This window comes from Dreissena polymorpha, chromosome 3 (assembly GCF_020536995.1).
Source record: "Dreissena polymorpha isolate Duluth1 chromosome 3, UMN_Dpol_1.0, whole genome shotgun sequence".
NCBI classification, from domain to species: domain Eukaryota; kingdom Metazoa; phylum Mollusca; class Bivalvia; order Myida; family Dreissenidae; genus Dreissena; species Dreissena polymorpha.
In genome coordinates, this window is record NC_068357.1 from 150,734,054 (window position 1) to 150,753,199 (window position 19,146).

At 36.2% G+C, this 19,146-nt stretch overlaps 1 protein-coding gene across 1 annotated transcript in view; it reads left to right on the top strand.

The window, feature by feature from the left end:
* The window catches only part of LOC127871981 (T-complex protein 1 subunit alpha-like), a 62,044-nt gene extending 43,643 nt beyond the window's left edge, over positions 1–18,401 (top strand). Inside the window, exons 10-12 of the mRNA XM_052415310.1 lie at positions 14,206–14,398; positions 15,619–15,782; positions 17,238–18,401. Coding sequence (XP_052271270.1) covers positions 14,206–14,398; positions 15,619–15,782; positions 17,238–17,442 — 562 coding nt within the window. The 3' untranslated portion in view covers positions 17,443–18,401. The remainder of the gene's footprint in view (positions 1–14,205; positions 14,399–15,618; positions 15,783–17,237) is intronic.
* Positions 18,402–19,146: the final 745 nt, after the last annotated feature.

Here is a 19,146-nt window from a genome sequence, read left to right on the forward strand (position 1 = left end):
CACTTACTAACTATCATAAGGGGACTGTGCAGGCAAAGTAATGTAACTCTGACTGGCATTTTGACAGAATTATGTGCCCTTTTTATACTTAGAAAATTGAAAATTTGATTAAGTTTTGTGTTTAGGTCCACTTTATTCCTACAGTATCAAAGCTATTGCTTTCATACTTGCAAGATTTATGAACTATCATAAGGGGACGGTGCAGGCAAAGTTATGTAACTCTGACTGGCATTTGGACGGAATTATGGGCCCTTTATACTTAGAAAATTGAAAATTTGGTTAAGATTTATGTTTTGGTCACTTTACCCCTAAAGTATCATAGATATTGCTTTCATACTTGGAACACTCACAAACTATCATAAGGGTACAGTAAAAGGACAAGTTGCATAACTCTGGTTGTCATTGTTACGGAATTATGGCCCTTTTTTGACTTAGTAACTTTTAATATATGGTTAAATTTTGTGTTTCGATCCACTCGAAGTATCAAGGCTATTGCTTTCAAACTTCAAATACTTACATGCTATCATGAGGTTACTGTACCTGGCAACTTGAATTTTACTTTGACCTTTGAATGACCTTGACTCTCAAGGTCAAATTATTAAATTTTGCTAAAATTGCCATAACTTCTTTATTTATGATTAGATTTGATTGATACTTTGATGAAACTACTCTTACCTGACATACCACAATAGACTTCACCCAAACCATCCCCCGTGCCCTCCCCCCCCTCCCCCCCTCCCCCCCCCCCCCCCTAATTTTTTTTTTTTTTTTTTTTTTTTATAAGATCATCTCACAAATGACCACCACACCCTCACACTATACCCCCACCCCACCCCCCCCACCCCCCCCCCCAAATTTTTTTTTTGATTTTTTTTTTTTTTTTTTTTTTTTTTTTTTTAAGATCATCTCACAAATTATCACCACACCCTCACACTATACCCCCCCCCCCCCCCCCCCGATTTTTTTTTTTTAGCTCATCTATTTTTTGAAAAAAAATTATGAGCTATTGTCATCACCTTGGCGTCGGCGTTGGCGTTGGCGTTGGCGTTGGCGTTGGCGTCGGCGTCCGGTTAAGTTTTGCGTTTAGGTCCACTTTTCTCAGAAAGTATCAATGCTATTGCATTCAAACTTGGTACACTTACTTACTATCATGAGGGGACTAGGCAGGCAAAGTTAGATAACTCTGGCGTGCATTTTGACAGAATTATGTGCCCTTTTTGTACTTAAAAAATTGCAAATTTTGGTTAAGTTTTGCGTTTAGTTCCACTTTTCTCAGTAAGTATCAATGCTATTGCATTCAAACTTGGTACACTTACTTACTATCATGAGGGGACTGGGCAGGCAAAGTTAGATAACTCTGGCATGCATTTTGACAGAATTATGTGCCCTTTTTATACTTAGAAAATTGACAATTTTGGTTAAGTTTTGTGTTTAGGTCCATTTTATTCCTTAAGCATCAAAGCTATTGCTTTCATACTTGCAACACTTACTAACTATCATAAGGGGACTGTGCAGGCAAAGTAATGTAACTCTGACTGGCATTTTGACAGAATTATGTGCCCTTTTTATACTTAGAAAATTGAAAATTTGATTAAGTTTTGTGTTTAGGTCCACTTTATTCCTACAGTATCAAAGCTATTGCTTTCATACTTGCAAGATTTATGAACTATCATAAGGGGACGGTGCAGGCAAAGTTATGTAACTCTGACTGGCATTTGGACGGAATTATGGGCCCTTTATACTTAGAAAATTGAAAATTTGGTTAAGATTTATGTTTTGGTCACTTTACCCCTAAAGTATCATAGATATTGCTTTCATACTTGGAACACTCACAAACTATCATAAGGGTACAGTAAAAGGACAAGTTGCATAACTCTGGTTGTCATTGTTACGGAATTATGGCCCTTTTTTGACTTAGTAACTTTTAATATATGGTTAAATTTTGTGTTTCGATCCACTCGAAGTATCAAGGCTATTGCTTTCAAACTTCAAATACTTACATGCTATCATGAGGTTACTGTACCTGGCAACTTGAATTTTACTTTGACCTTTGAATGACCTTGACTCTCAAGGTCAAATTATTAAATTTTGCTAAAATTGCCATAACTTCTTTATTTATGATTAGATTTGATTGATACTTTGATGAAACTACTCTTACCTGACATACCACAATAGACTTCACCCAAACCATCCCCCGTGCCCTCCCCCCCCTCCCCCCCCCCCCCCCTCCCCCCCCCCCCTAATTTTTTTTTTTTTTTTTTTTTTTTATAAGATCATCTCACAAATGACCACCACACCTCACACTATACCCCCACCCCACCCCCCCCCCACCCCCCCCCCCAAATTTTTTTTTTTGATTTTTTTTTTTTTTTTTTTTTTTTTTTTTTTTTTTTTTAAGATCATCTCACAAATTATCACCACACCCTCACACTATACCCCCCCCCCCCCCGATTTTTTTTTTTTTTTTTTTTTTTTTTTTTTTTTTCGCCTTTTTTGGAAGATAATGTAATAAATGTCCACAACCCCACACTATACACCCCTCTTCACTCCACTCCTCCCTCCTTTGTGATTGAAAATGAGAGTCCCTTCACCTTTAAAAAGAAAATAGATGAGCGGTCTGCACCCGCAAGGCGGTGCTCTTGTTTTTTTTTTTTTTCGCTTTTTTGGAAGATAATGTAATAAATGTCCACAACCCCACACTATACACCCCTCTTCACTCCACTCCTCCCTCCTTTGTGATTGAAAATGAGAGTCCCTTCACCTTTAAAAAGAAAATAGATGAGCGGTCTGCACCCGCAAGGCGGTGCTCTTGTTATTCTGAGTATTTAATAGGTCTTTACAAAGAAAAAGTTGTACCCAAATGTAATTTTTTGCTCCAGATTGGCTTATTTTATCCATTTTCTAATTTGGCGACTGGCAGGGTAGGCTCTGTCATTTGACACCTGTATTATCAGGCTCATCCGTTCATGACTCTCACAAGAACTTTATCTGCAAATCTGACTGGTGAATAGTAATATAATAAAGCCTTCTGGCTTTTAAGAAGGAAATGTTGAAACCATTTGGTTCATCCAATCCAATCACTTTACCCTGCTGCTAACCAGTGGCAGCCTGGGTCATTCAACTTGGAGATATTAAAGAGACATTTCCATGTTGGCTGCTTCCTAACATTGGAGGAGTCAATTTCCAGAATGTCATACATTTTAAATTGCACTTTAATTTGTTCCTATAAATGATATAAAAATACTTCCCACAACTTTGCCTACCTGTTTGTGTGATGGAGTAGGTTATACACTGGGGAACAGTAAATGAGCATTCCCGAGTCCATTATATGCTCTACATTGAAAACTTAATGAAAAAAGGTTTTCATTAATTGGACTGTATGTGAACTCTAATAACATACTTGGGGAACATCAGGTCCGAATGTAAGAACGTAATTTAACTGAAATATCTGTTCGTACATGTGACATTGCTAAATTGTAAAATATTAAATAATGAATTAGTCTATGTATCTTTAAAGAGACAATATGAACGTGTTTTTACAGTGAACACTAAGAGAATCTACTTGTCTTTGCGGATGAGCCATGTGGTAGATACTTATATTATGTAAGGGTGCTTGATTTCATGTATACAGGACACAATAGTCAGATTTACAAAACAATTGTTTTTATCACCGCCAGCAAACTCCTTCAAGTTACTAATTTTGGTTTATTTGTTTAGTTGATTCATTTATGGTTTGCATACTCATAGTAGTTCGTTCCGATTGTTTACCTGAATGGACAAATAATCGTCTAACATAAATGAAGACCGAATGAAAAACAATAGTAATATTCATAGAACATTAAAATTAGCAGATCCTCATCGAGCGTTATCATTTGGTGGACTTATTTAGGAAGGCAGTACCTACAACAGAATGCAGAATTTTTATGTCTATATAATTTATATATTGAGGCCCATCACCTTTGAAGAAGTATTCATATGTAGGAAACAACAAGTAGCAATAGCAAGTTACAATAATATAACTTACAAAATGTTTTAATATGGTGCTTCTATATTATACAAAGAAACCAAACATTTGTCATATGTCACTTAAAGCAATATTCTGAATCAAGACAATCCACGCACACAGTGGTAGTAATGTAAAGAGCCTCGATCCCCGAAGATACGACAATTAAATGATTGTAAATTCAAGGGTGTTGTATGATATAACTCCCATAGGACGCACTGGTGAATAATGGTTGCCGTTTGAGTACCTGTACATTAGCGTTCGAGCTTTTCACAATGCATACGACCATTAATATATGTATGTTTGCCACTTACGTTATTTGCTTTTTATTATGCCCCCCCCCTTCGAAGAAGAGGGGGTATATTGTTTTGCACATGTCGGTTGGTCGGTCGGTCGGTCCACCAGATGGTTTCCGGATGATAACTCAAGAACGCTTAGGCCTAGGATCATGAAACTTCATAGGTACATTGATCATGACTGGCAGATGACCCCTATTGATTTTCAGGTCACTAGGTCAAAGGTCAAGGTGACAGTGACTCGAAATAGTAAAATGGTTTCCGGACGAGAACTCAAGAATGCTAGGCCTAGGATCATGAAACTTCATAGGTACATTGAACATGACTCGCAGATGACCCCTATTGATTTTCAGGTCACTAGGTCAAAGGTCAAGGTCACGGTGACCCGAAATAGTAAAATGGTTTCCGGATGATAACTCAAGAACGCTTATGCCTAGGATCATGAAACTTGATAGGTTCATTGATCTCGACTCGCAGATGACCCCTATTGATTTTCAGGTCACTATGTCAAAGGTCAAGGTCACGGTGACCCGAAATAGTAAAATGGTTTCTGGATGATAACTCAAAAACGCTTATGCCTAGGATCATGAAACTTCATGGGTACATTGATCATGACTCGCAGATGACTCCTGTTGATTTTCAGGTCACTAGGTCAAAGGTCAAGGTCATTTGAAAAGAAGTTAAGTAATTGTCATCACCTTGGCGTCGGCGTCTGTTTAAGTTTTGTGTTTAGGTCCACGTTACTCATAAAGTATCAAAGCTATTGCATTCAAACTTGGTACACTTACTTACTATCATGAGGGGACTGGGCAGGCAAAGTTAGATAACTCTGGCGTGCATTTTGACAGAATTTTGTGCCCTTTTATACGTAGAAAATTGAAAATTTGGTTAAGAAAAAAAGTATACTTTTTGCGATTGGAATATAGCCGGGCCAGAAAAAAAACATGAAACTTCATAGGTACATTGATCATGACTGGCAGATGACCCCTATTGATTTTCAGGTCACTAGGTCAAAGGTCAAGGTCACAGTGACTCGAAACAGTAAAATGGTTTCCGGGTGATAACTCAAGAATACTTAGGCCTATGATCATGAAACTTCATAGGTACATTTATCATGACTTGCAGATGACCCCTATTGATTTTCAGGTCACTAGGTCAAAGGTCAAGGTCACAGTGACAAAAAACGTATTCACACAATGGCTGCCAATACAACTGACAGCCCATATGGGTGGCATGCATGTTTTACAAACAGCCCTTGTTTAGGTATACGTTTGCGAAAGTTGCCTCTTCCTCGGCAGATGGCCTCCAAAGTATTTCACCTACAATTGCTTTATGTTGTCGGCGTCATAACTAATTTAGTCTATCAAACGCATGTTCGACCAATTAAGTACTTTAATCTTGCTTTGAGATACACTGACACTGAACAAGAGTCATTAAGTTACTGGTTACAAGTTACTCGAGGTTTATGTTAAAAAGAGCATTGCCCATGGATATACAGTTGATATATATATATGACTTACATATTAAAGTCGTGTTCAACAAATGCTTCGTGGGAAGGAGCACTAATATTTATCAGTGTGATTTACTTAATTGTATTTCCAGCTGGGTGTTTTTAATATTTAGCTCCGAATGCAGAAAAGGCTTTTGAACGAAATACAATAAACATACCTACTCAAACCCAGGGCACTTGCCCAGAACAATAATGGTTAATGGTTAATGATACCTTTAAAATCTGAATTGGGTCACGCCGGGTAAAAATCCACTTTAAACTATACTTGATGGAAACATTGAATATGTGTTGCGCAATCAGTATGAGAATGCTGAGCTTATTGTGTAAACGACTTTGGCCTTGCACTACAATATTGTAGTATGTGGTATTTGCCCCTGACATCAAATATATTGCCAGAGAATATAAATACAACTAATGTTTATATAATAAAGATGTTTTTATGATTGTGATAAGACACTATTTAGATTTCAAGGTACTTCTTTATGTAAGTGAATTTGCAAATATTAACCGTATAGTCAAATGTCATTAATTAACCACATCAAAATTCCATAAACGACATTGTTATGCGTAGTTAAACATATGCAAGGAACAAAGTGTTGAATATTTACCAGGCAATCACACATTTCATTGAATTAAATCACACTAACTAAAACCAAATCACAACAGGAAAAAATAATGTATTCGACAGGTAGGATGCACAGTTAGTTCATTAAAAACGTTCCAACTGTCATCATTTGAAATAATCAATAAAACAATTTTTAAACAGGCATATATGTTTGGGATGATTCGTTATTTGTTAATCTAATTGATGTCAAATAACGATATGAAAGACTCTTTACAAAGACGTTTTAATGCAACAATAAAAATATTTAAAAAAACAATGATATATTTGAAACATATGGACAAATCACAATTACATGGAAATTAAACACAACATTATTACCTGCAATATCAGTTATAAAACAAGTACAATGATCAAGCAAACATACAATTTATAATTTAAGCATCCAAACAAATGATATAAGACTTTAACGAACTTGATGTCTACGACTGGTACTAATCAGAGTATTAATTTTCATTGAAAAAATAATACAAAATTGATGTCAAGGTATACTTTGAAACGAACATGACAAACATGAACATTATCATGAATAGGTTTATGATTAGAATACATGCACACGTTTCTCCTGTATTCAGAATTTAAGATCAATATGCAGAATGTATTCATAAATCTTGAAACATTATAACATTAGACTATAAATAACACATGTTTTAAATATATGTTAAAATCAAGTAAGTTACATACATTCAGATGCTGTTTCGAGTGTTGTTTCCATTTCAATAATGAAAAACGTGCATACAATTAACCATTAATGTTGCTAAAATATCACATCAAAATCGTAAGTCAACTGTAGAGTCATATACACATTTGTTTGTCAGAGATAAATGTTAATGTATGCACATGACAAACTCTCATCAGCATTGCTCATATAAAATACATTAATCACAATACAATATGACATACACTCAGCATACATGTCTAAATGTAGGGTAGTGATTTGTGTGATTTCCACAATATTAATAAAGCATTAAAATCAAAAGCTCAAGTATAATACGCTTCATTTTAACGTTTGTATTCCATTCCAAATCATACACTCTTTAACGAGCATGAGCTTAAAGGTTGAATTATTGCTATTGATATGTTTGCTATTTGATCGCACAGACAATCACGTTAAATTGAAACGATTGTATAGAAATGGTGTGGAATTTCAATGGCATATATATATGGCAATGGCTCTTTATTCATGTAACAAATTCATCGTTTTCGGTAGGTCATTGAATTTGCGAGATATGACAGTCGAGATCATGTATTCAGTACGTGAAATGATCAATGTAGAATGATTATGAAAACAAAAAATGTCCTTATAAATTATTTTTGATTATGGATATACCGATTTAAGTTATAAATTAATGAGTTAAGGACTATTCAATCCATCTTTCAGATGATTTTCATATTAATTTAAAGAAACTATTTAATTGTTCATAAGATGTTCTGTAAATGTGTTTACATCATTGTGTACATCAAATGTACAGCCAGTACACACACATTGAATGGCTTGGTATTTTAATACAAAAAGAAATACCATTAACATGATGTTAAACAGAAAACACTAACAGAGTGATTCATTGTTAATGACACCAAGACATCATCCTTATTACTAGGAATGCTGTTATAGTCAACTGCCGATTATAAAATGCATTATATCTAGAATGTTCTACTTGCATGTTTGTTTAATGACTTTGTCAAATGTTTATCCTTCACTAACAAATCACAAGTCTTAGTTAAAAAGTAAAAACACGGCAAATAATTTGTACTGATTCAATGCATAGTATAACTTATATATAAGGCATGTTCCCATTTTATCTTTTTGCTGTGTAGTTTATTCTTACTCCCCAATAGTAAAAATGCAACGTTAACAAGTTTGATGCCAAAATAAAAGTCATTACTTCCACTTACATCGAAAACAATATGGCAGGTATATATGTCGTAAGTGCCAACGAGGTATGTGGAATATTTATCTTCTTCAATTACCTTAACCAAAAGTGTTAATTATTATAGATGCCTCATAACAGCTCAAAGTGAGAAGATTTCGATTCACATTGAATGTTTAGTAAAAAAAATGTCTCATCAACCGCAGACGTTGAACAAAGAAGTCGTATCATATGCAGGATGGCCGCATTTTGTTGAGGATTCCAATGTAAAGAGGTTTTATAAGTCTTCCACGCCAAAATTGACGTCCCCTCCATTTCCCAGCAATGTCCAAGCATATTCAAAGATGTATCAAAAAATTTAAAATGCTTTTGAAATCCCATGTTGTTTTGTTTGTCTTTTGCCATTTCATCCAATCTTTGTTGAATGTAGGAATTGATCGCATTGAACGCTTTCTTAACCTTTAGAGCGAATATGTTTGTTCTGGTGTTTTGGTACATTTTCCTGTATGTAAGGTATTGAAGATAGTAGAGGAACGGCTCGATGCGTGTAGAGAAGCAGTCAAAGTAATCGTAAAATGGCTGTGGAAGGCCCAATGAAGTTGTTGTTCCGATGTACCGTCGGTTAAATTCATATTGCAGGAATATTGGAACACACATTTTCTCTGCATCTCTAAATGTCATAAATATAGAGTGTATTTGTTTGAAAGACTCTGCGTACGGTTTCTCGGCTGCCCTTTCTAATATCAAAGAATCAAATGGTGAATCGAAAAAGTTTGAAACATTGTTGGTCATTTCCTCTATTTTATCTTCCACCTGCTCTAATAGTTCACACGCTGCATCAAGCTCATTATTGCAGTAAAGGAATGAAGCATATAGCATATAGCAGGAAACCATATTTGATTGTAATGACTCTTGAAACAATTCTCTTGCTCCATCAATGCCTGCCTTGCCTGCCCAAGAAACTATGAAATATTCCAGTGGATGTGATTCTTCAGGCAGTTTAACGTTTACTGCGTCCCGATCTAAATACGCTGAAGCACCTAAGCTTGCCAAAACTGAGATAACACTGTGCAAAGCGTTGCTAAATTTTTCTTTACGTTTACGAGATTTTTCCAGTGTGCGTCGAAAGTGGTGTTTCAGTGCCAAATACTGTTTTTCAAAAAGACTTTGTTTAATAATTACATTGCTGTCATTAAATTCAAATCCATCAAAAAGAGGAAGAAACCAACAAAACTCTGATTCCATATAGTCGGACAATGCGTTATGTTTTTGAGGATGCAAGCTCATTTCATGTATCGATTTCTTCCTATAATCTTTAAGTTTTGACCCGACATTATCCATTTTTATTTCCTCGATTGTTCCAGGAATTGACTTCAACATTGTTGACAGTTTATTAAGCATTTGCGGGAACTCGTGTCTTAATTTTCCCATCAAAAAGGTTCACCTTGTCAGTTGTAAAATGTGGAAAAAAACGGCAATAAAAGAAACGTCTCAACATAAAAAGTATGTACTTAACACAATTGGCAAGATTGTCCTCCCTCCACTCATCGGGTGGTGTGTTTTCGACCGCAAAAAACAAGCCTGTCTTGACATGAAATGTGCTCATCTTCTCGACGTCATTCTGCACGAACTTCTCTTTTCTGATCATTTTTGCAAGAACATATGCTTTTAGATGTACTGTTCCCAAACTGAACATAAGTTCCCGTTCTGTTAAATTGGTGGAAATTCGCCAAAAATAAGAAGAATCATCGTACTTGGAAATGTTTGTACTTATGTGTGGTCCTTGTGGAACAATAAAGGCTCCATATTTCTTGGCTTTTTTCAACGTCTTTTCGGAAGGCCAGTGACCGGGGCGAGGCCTTTCAAAAATAAAATTACACTCTGGCGGTAGACTTTTACAATAAAATGCCTAAACATGATCTTTATTTCCACAAAGTTGCGCCGGTCCATGCCATGTACTTTGTTTGATAACATCCTCCCGCTGTCGTAGAACCTTGTGTAATATGTTATTGTTAATATTACCAGTAAGTGTTTCATTTTCGATTTTGAGGTGATCAAAAAAATCTGATACAAGAACATTACGATGAAAATGTTCACTTTGCCAACATTGAAAACTGTAATTGCGAAAATTCTTCTCTTGTTTGACTGGTTCAGTCAAAGTTAGTTGACAGTACTGAGGAGCACAATTCAGGGTGCTCACAACGATCACAACTCTCTCACTGTTGTTAAGCGACACTGTCGGCGCTTCGGAATCCAGTACTAAAACAAACATTTTAAAGCACCATAATTCATCAGTGTCGGAATTCATTCCTTTGGTGGTTGTTCCCTCGATTTGACTACCAAAATAATAAATGCGTCTTTTGTATCCAAGCATTTGGTGTATATAAGATTGTTCCAGTTCAGCATATTTATATTGCTTTCTTCGAAAGTTTATTAAATTTTCATTGATGGCATATTTATCGAGAACAATTGAGAGCGTTAGTGAAAATTCTTTATCATTTGTTATCTTGTATACTGCATCTTTAGCAATTTGCGCCTGTTTGCTCTCTCTCCTTGTTGTATGTTTCTTCTTGTTTCGCTTGGTTCGAGTCATCTTAAACGAGAACAAAGTAATTTAATTTGTCATACAAGAAACATGATATAATACCTAACTTGAACTCTTCATATTTTAGATAATAAATACTCATTTATACTCCATACCCCTTTTTAAAAGTGTCACCCAAATTCATTTCACCTTATATAAAATGAATGTGTAACGAACTGTAAAATCAATGTCGTTGATTAACAAAGAATTCAGTAACAAACATAAACTGTTTTTAAGCGGAATGTTGGATCGATAAACTGTTAATCAACTCCTGAATGCCTTTTCTTTGTCTCACAATGCTATTAATTAGTTTGCAAGGGCGTCGGCTATGCGGTCGAAACCTCTCATAAATGATGTATGTGATAATACTTACCGACGCCTATTAGCGCGTTCGCGTTTTTATTTAACTATATTTAATGTAAAAAGTAATACGATTGCTTTAAGGGTGGTTAAGTTGTTGCTCATATAAATAATATCAATAATGCACTTTGTGATGCCAATTTAACAATACACTTTAAAAGCAAGCTTTTGATTAGACATATATTAGCTATAACCTAAATATTACTCTACTGCACAATAAAAAAAGATACAAGCACACTATTGATGACCATATATGCAATTGTCGTTATGCCCCCCTTCGAAGAAGAGGGGGTATATTGCTTTGCTCATGTCGGTCTGTCGGTCGGTCTGTCGGTCTGTCCGTCCACCAGGTGGTTGTCAGATGATAACTCAAGAACGCTAAGGCCTAGGATCATGAAACTTCATAGGTACATTAATCATGACTCGCAGATGACCCCTATTGATTTTGAGGTCACTAGGTCAAAGGTCAAGGTCACGGTAACCCGAAATAGTAAAATGGTTTTTGAATGATAACTCAAGAACGCATACGCCTAGGATCATAAAACTTCATGGGTAGATTGATCATGACTCGCAGATGACCCCTATTGATTTTGAGGTCACTAGGTCAAAGGTCAAGGTCACGGTGACCCGAAATAGTAAAATGGTTTTCGGATGATAACTCAATAACGCATATGCCTAGGATCATGAAACTTCACAGGTAGATTGATCATGACTCGCAGATGACCCCTATTGATTTTGAGGTCACAAGGTCAAAGGTCAAGGTCACGGTGACCCGAAATAGTAAAATGATTTTCGGATGATAACTCAAGAACGCTTTTGCCTAGGATCATGACACTTCATAGGTATATTGATTGTGACTCGCAGATGACCCCTATTGATTTTCAGGTCACTAGGTCAAAGGTCAAGGTCACAGTGACAAAAAACGTATTCACACGATGGCTGCCACTACAACGGACAGCCCGTATGGGGGGCATGCATGTTTTACAAACAGCCCTTGTTTAATATGATTCTGAATCTAGGAAAAAATATGTTCATTTTTGTTTAATATGATTCTGAATGTAAAATTACTTGAAAGCAAGTACCAGAATTTCTATCTGCAAGGCTCCTTCGAGGTCAAATTATTCTGTAGCTGAATTTGCTTTGATATGTTTGAATTCTTCTTACTCATTTAACTGTGTTGTATGGTGAAAAAGTTGTAACCAAATGTAAATTTCTGAAGCCAGATATGCTTTTTTCAAGCCATTGGCTTATTTTGTGTGTGGTTAGTAAAGCTATGTAATCTAACAGCAGTATAGTTTGGCTCCTCAGTTTATGACTTCACCACAAGACCTCAAGACTGCAAGTCTGACAGGTTCAAAAAAGAATAAAAGGGACTTCTGGCTTTGAATAAAGAAAATGTTAAAACCATTTTGTTCATCCAATCCAAGCACTTTACCCTGCAGTGGCAGCCTGGGTCATTCAACTTGGAGATAGTACAGAGACATTTCCATGTTGGCTGCTTCTTACTATTGGAGGAGTCAATTTCCAGAATGTCAGACACAGAGGTCCAGATAAGATGCGTATTTGCGTAAAATACGCATGAAAAAAAAGAAAATACGCATGGCTTAAAATTTTGTTGAGTAAAAAAACTCCTGGCTAAATTCTGATTACGCATCGTGTGCAATTTCAATGCGTATTAGCCGTTTATACATGAATATAAGTTCATGTAATCATGACTGGTTTCCGTCATTGTGTTCACACCAGTAAAAACGTAGTGACATCACCATCTATGTACAAAATGTGGTTCCCGACCTAATTAACTCCTCAGTCAGAACGGTATCATTTCATTTTGGCCCACGATAAAGGCTGATGTTGACACAACGGACTCTCCGCTGCATTGTTGAGAATCGATATACGCTAATGGTGAAAACATTTTACATAAAATTCGAAAAAAAAAGAATCGCCCAACTTCAAGCATATAAGTTTTGCTATCAGTTCATCTCTTGTGTGGCACTATGGAAAAACCTTTTTCCTTCAAGCACTGTTTAAATGGCAGCCGAAATACACATATATAATAAACAAGTTTTACGGATACCACCCGCTTACCATTCAGATAACGTGACTAGGCACATGTTAAAACTGTTACATATATTGAAATCCGGTTTGCGATCAATGAATCCACTAGAATCATTATGTAATGCGAAAACTTGCTGCTTGCTTGTTTTTCTTATGACCGTCATGATCTGTGCCGCCCTGACCGGCAGTCCCTGTCCCGAATGCGCTTTTTTTTTTTTACATGTTCCGTAGCGTCTGCATGTGTTTGTGTTTTATTGTCATGTAAGAAAAACAAAAATTAATGGCGAGCCAGTTATAAATGGTCGATCTCTATTAAGTCGACATCGTCATTAGTAACACCAGAAAAAATTGTACGCCCTATTATTGACAGTATATTAAATAAAACAAAAGTTATTGCTTTATTGTGTACAAAACTGCTTGTAAAAGCAAGTTAACACTACATGTACAATTTATTATTAATTCTGGTCCTTTGAACATAAATACTCCTTAAATTATCGGATTTTGATTTTTACTCATCAATTTAAAAATTCATGAGTAAAATACCCCTTGGCTGAACAAATTATCTGGAGCTCTGGTCAGACAATATGAATATTGTTTTGTGATTTGTTTTGCTTATAAATTATCGAAAAATACTTCCTAAAACTTTGTCTACTTGTTTGTATTATGGAGTAGGTTTGAAAACAAGTACCAGTATTCTGTAGCCAAATTTACCTTTAATCTATCAGCATTCTTTTTATTCTGAGTATTTAATGGTGTTGTATGAACAAAAAGTTGTAGCCAACTGTAAAACTCTTTAGCCAAACTTGCATAATTAAAAAAAAAGTTGTTTTTTCTGGCAACCTTTTTAATTCCAGTGGGAAGGCTGACTTGGTAATTTTTTACATGGAACTTTTTCTTGTTTCAGCACAAAGGCACGTACAGCCGCCAGTATTATCCTAAGAGGAGCAAATGACTTCTACTGTGATGAGATGGAGCGGTCCGTACACGACTCCTTGTGTGTTGTGAAACGCGTGCTGGAGTCCAAGACTGTGGTGCCTGGAGGGGGCGCTGTGGAGGCCGCACTGTCCATATACCTCGAGAATTATGCCACATCACTGGTAAGCAGTTAACTGTTGTCTCGGTTCTATTGAAATTTATATTGGATTATAGATTTACATGACCTGGGCCTCAAGTTACAATATGCTCAACGACAGATCCTATAAAGCGTCATTATATGGTTTGCATACTTAAATAGCTTCTGAAAAAATACTGGTTTAACAAAAAACAAAAAATGGCAAAGTAGAAAATTTGAAACATTGCAAACACAAATCTGGGTATAAATGTACTGGTAAATTTATAGGAACAAAATTTATGTTAAATCTTACACTATAAAAATTTTACCACAATAAAAGATTTCAGCCCCTGACAGCAAAACTGATTATTGCAAAGTTTGCGTGTTTCCCAGTTGGTAATAACATGCACTTATATAGCTGGGCCGGCTTGCTCAGTTGGTTGAGAGCTGGATTACAAATCATAGCACTGTGGGTCTGATTGCAAACAAATGCACGATGTGTTGGGTATAACGTTGAATATTAATGTATTTCATTCCTACTGTAATTTGTTTCTTACAGTTTAAACATTTGAATAATTTCGGATTGGATCTTGAATTCCTGGATTGGTCCACCCAAGAAATCAGCAAAAATTAATGTACAACATTGCAGGCCTCTCGTGAGCAGCTAGCAATTGTAGGGTTTGCCTGCTCATTGCTGGTGTTTCTGTAGCATGATATGACGGGAAATTCTGTTCAAACACAGCAAAAAATCCAAATCCAAACAATACTCAAGTTCATTTCATTTCTGCCTCACATAGTTAGTATGCATCCATTTGCACCAATGCAGGGTGACATGGCACTAATTTGCACTATTCCAGGCTTACATTTCACTTATTAGCACTAATCCAGGCTTACAATGCAATCATTCACACTATTGTAGGCTTATATGTCACTCAATCGCACTATTCCAGGCTTACATTGCACTCATTCCCTTTATTCCAGGCTGACATTGCACTCATCCACACTATTCCAGGCTTACATTGCACTCATCCACTTTATTCCAGGCTTACATTGCAATCATTCGCACTACATGTATTGCAGGCTTACATTGCACTCATTCCCTTTATTCCAGGCTAACATTGCACTCATTCCCACTATTCTAGGCTTACATTGCACTCATTCACACTATTCCAGGCTTACATTGCACTCATTAGCACTATTGCAGTCTTACATTGCACTCATTTGCACTATTTCTGGCTTACATTGCACTCATCCCCTTTATTCCAGGGCTCTCGTGAGCAGCTCGCCATTGCAGAGTTTGCCCGCTCCCTGCTGGTGATTCCCAAACAGTTGGCCGTGAATGCAGCCCAGGACTCTACCGACCTCGTGGCTAAACTACGGGCCTACCACAACATGTCTCAGGTCAAACCAGACCAAAGGGATCTACGATGGTGAGTGGAGTGTAGCCTTTTACTTCAATTTGTATGTCCCCAGCATCTATTAATGTAGGGAGGCATAAAGCTGTTGACCTGTTTGTATGAGGTTTCCCCAAATGACAAGTTTGGTGTAACATCAATAATGTGTCCTATATAGCGTTGATACTAGCACGAATGTTATCTATAAACAATTTCAACACACCCACATGCCAGCCTTTCACTTTAATGTTAATGTCACCAGCATATACTAGGGAGGAATATACCTAATGACCTGTTTGTCTGTCCTTAAGAGGTAAACCAAAAATGACAACTTCAGTAAAATGTCAATAATGCCTCCTACAAAGCTTTCATACTAGCATGTATGCTATGTATAAGTACTCTCAACAGACTCACATCACTTGAACTCTTTTTTACCCTGACATTGACCTTCATTCTGACAAAGACTAAGTCATAAGGTCAAAAGTCTTGGCTAACCAAAAATGAGGTGTTTCGTCTAAAAAAAAACACCACAAGCTACAAAGCTTTGATACATTACTTGTAAAGATGTTATCTTTGAACACTACCAACACACTGACTCTACCTGACCTCACTTTGACCTTGATATTGACCTCTTTTTGGAGACTAATTAAGTAGCAAATCTTGGTTTACCCAATATTGACAGTTTGCTTTAAATGAATACTATTACTAAAAGGTTTGATACTTGATTCAAACACTCTGGTTTCTGGGATTCAGCCGCAAAAAGTAACATAAAAAACCAAGGGCAATAACTCTTATTAAAGAAAGTGTAGGGTTATGGTTTGTGTGCATTGCACTTCTTCTCATTGAAATATATATATGTATATACCTATGAAGTTTCATGTTGATATCTTATATTGTTTCTGAGATAAAGCCCTAAAAAGTTTTTTTGACAGACGCACAGAGGGACCACACTAATAAACAAACTTTATTTTGCAGGTGATATAAATTCAACATTTGCTTGTTATCCCCTGCCATAGGCGGAGGGATATTGTTTTGGCATTGTCCGTCCGGCACTTTTATGTCCAGAGCCATATCTTGGAAGTGCTTTGGCAGATTTCATTGAAACTTGGTATGAGTATGTATATGGATAAGAGGATGATGCACGCCAACTGGCATTGTACACCATCAAATAATAACAGAGTTATGGCCCTTTGTATTTTGAAAAAATGCTTTTTGTGTGTGTCCAGAGCCATATCTTGTGTCCAAAAGTATAATGGCGGGGGATATCAATTCAATGAATTTGCTTGTTTATATTAAAAAGTTCTGTATTATTTGTAACAAATGTCCATTCTCTTCTGCAGCGTTGATGTTGTGCTTACCAAGAGCATACATGTAGTTACTATTATCAAGACCATTTAATTTTTAAGGAATAGTTGTTTGTTTTTATATTTCATTATTACGGTTGTACCAACATCTGCATAATTACTTACAAATTTCTGTTCTCTCCTGCAGGGTTGGCCTAGACCTTACCAAGGGCGTTGTCAGGGACAACAAGAAGGCGGGCGTGCTTGAGCCAGCCATCTCCAAGATCAAATCCCTTAAGTTCGCCACAGAGGCGGCCATTACCATCCTTAGGATCGACGACATGATCAAACTGGCCCCTGAACAGAGGGGTGGGAACAGCTACGAGCAGGCATATAGATCTGGACAGTTGTAGATGTTTTAGGTCAGCACTGTTGGAGATGAAAAGTGTTCTTTTAAATATTGAAAAACTAGGCCTAGTATCAGGAACATACTCAAGGTAATATTGTTGACTGAACTTTAAGGGTTTTTTCTCAATTTTGGAGAGGAGTTTAATCATCATTCTTGATTTGGTGATCACAAAAAGCTTGGAGTGTTCATGATACTGGGCCTTGGTAGGCAAGTAAGTGTTGAGTGTGATACTTATGTTCCGTAATTCTGCATCATATGCTTTGATAATTGTTTCATGTGCAACTCTCGTTCTATGGATTTGTTCTGTTCTATTCCTTTCCGCTTGGGCAGGAATAGATTTTAGAAAAATAAAAAAATTATTAAAACTGGAATATAAATAAGATGTGAAGTGCTCCTTCTGTTAATGATTAAAATGTACTTCTATGTGCTTGAATTTTTTGTGTTGGCATAATAAAATGTTGTTGGCTATGCGATTAAACAGGTTAAAGTATGTGCAAACTTCCTAAAGCCAGTATAAAGAATGGTGATGTTGTTAATCTTATATGCATTCTGCATAAGAAGTCATAAGTATGTTAACAGCTATGGGTTGAATTTATTAAGAGAAATATTTTCAACAATCAAACTTTGTTGTTTGAAAGTTAATGTGTATTTAATATTTACTTAACTATTTTCACTGCTAACAATATAAAACAAGGTATTCAACTTCTAAAAGGATTTAGTTGATCATATTATGAGAATGGTCACTTTTGTAATAATTTTGTCTTTGAACTCCTTCACAGTAATAGAATCAGGCCATTCATAATACAGCTGGTTCACTGTTTTTGTTTTACAACATATTTGTGCTAGATGACAGTTATGATCAAACGTTTTCAGATGTTTTATTTATTATTTCAAAAACTCGTCCACCATTTTATGTGATGCTTCCGTTTTTTGTATGAACTAATAAATTTATATGGAAATCTCTGTCTGATGTATCTCTTGTTAGCTCATCTATTTTTTGAAAAAAAATTATGAGCTATTGTCATCACCTTGGCGTCGGCGTTGGCGTTGGCGTTGGCGTTGGCGTTGGCGTCGGCGTCCGGTTAAGTTTTGCGTTTAGGTCCACTTTTCTCAGAAAGTATCAATGCTATTGCATTCAAACTTGGTACACTTACTTACTATCATGAGGGGACTAGGCAGGCAAAGTTAGATAACTCTGGCGTGCATTTTGACAGAATTATGTGCCCTTTTTGTACTTAAAAAATTGCAAATTTTGGTTAAGTTTTGCGTTTAGTTCCACTTTTCTCAGTAAGTATCAATGCTATTGCATTCAAACTTGGTACACTTACTTACTATCATGAGGGGACTGGGCAGGCAAAGTTAGATAACTCTGGCATGCATTTTGACAGAATTATGTGCCCTTTTTATACTTAGAAAATTGACAATTTTGGTTAAGTTTTGTGTTTAGGTCCATTTTATTCCTTAAGCATCAAAGCTATTGCTTTCATACTTGCAACACTTACTAACTATCATAAGGGGACTGTGCAGGCAAAGTAATGTAACTCTGACTGGCATTTTGACAGAATTATGTGCCCTTTTTATACTTAGAAAATTGAAAATTTGATTAAGTTTTGTGTTTAGGTCCACTTTATTCCTACAGTATCAAAGCTATTGCTTTCATACTTGCAAGATTTATGAACTATCATAAGGGGACGGTGCAGGCAAAGTT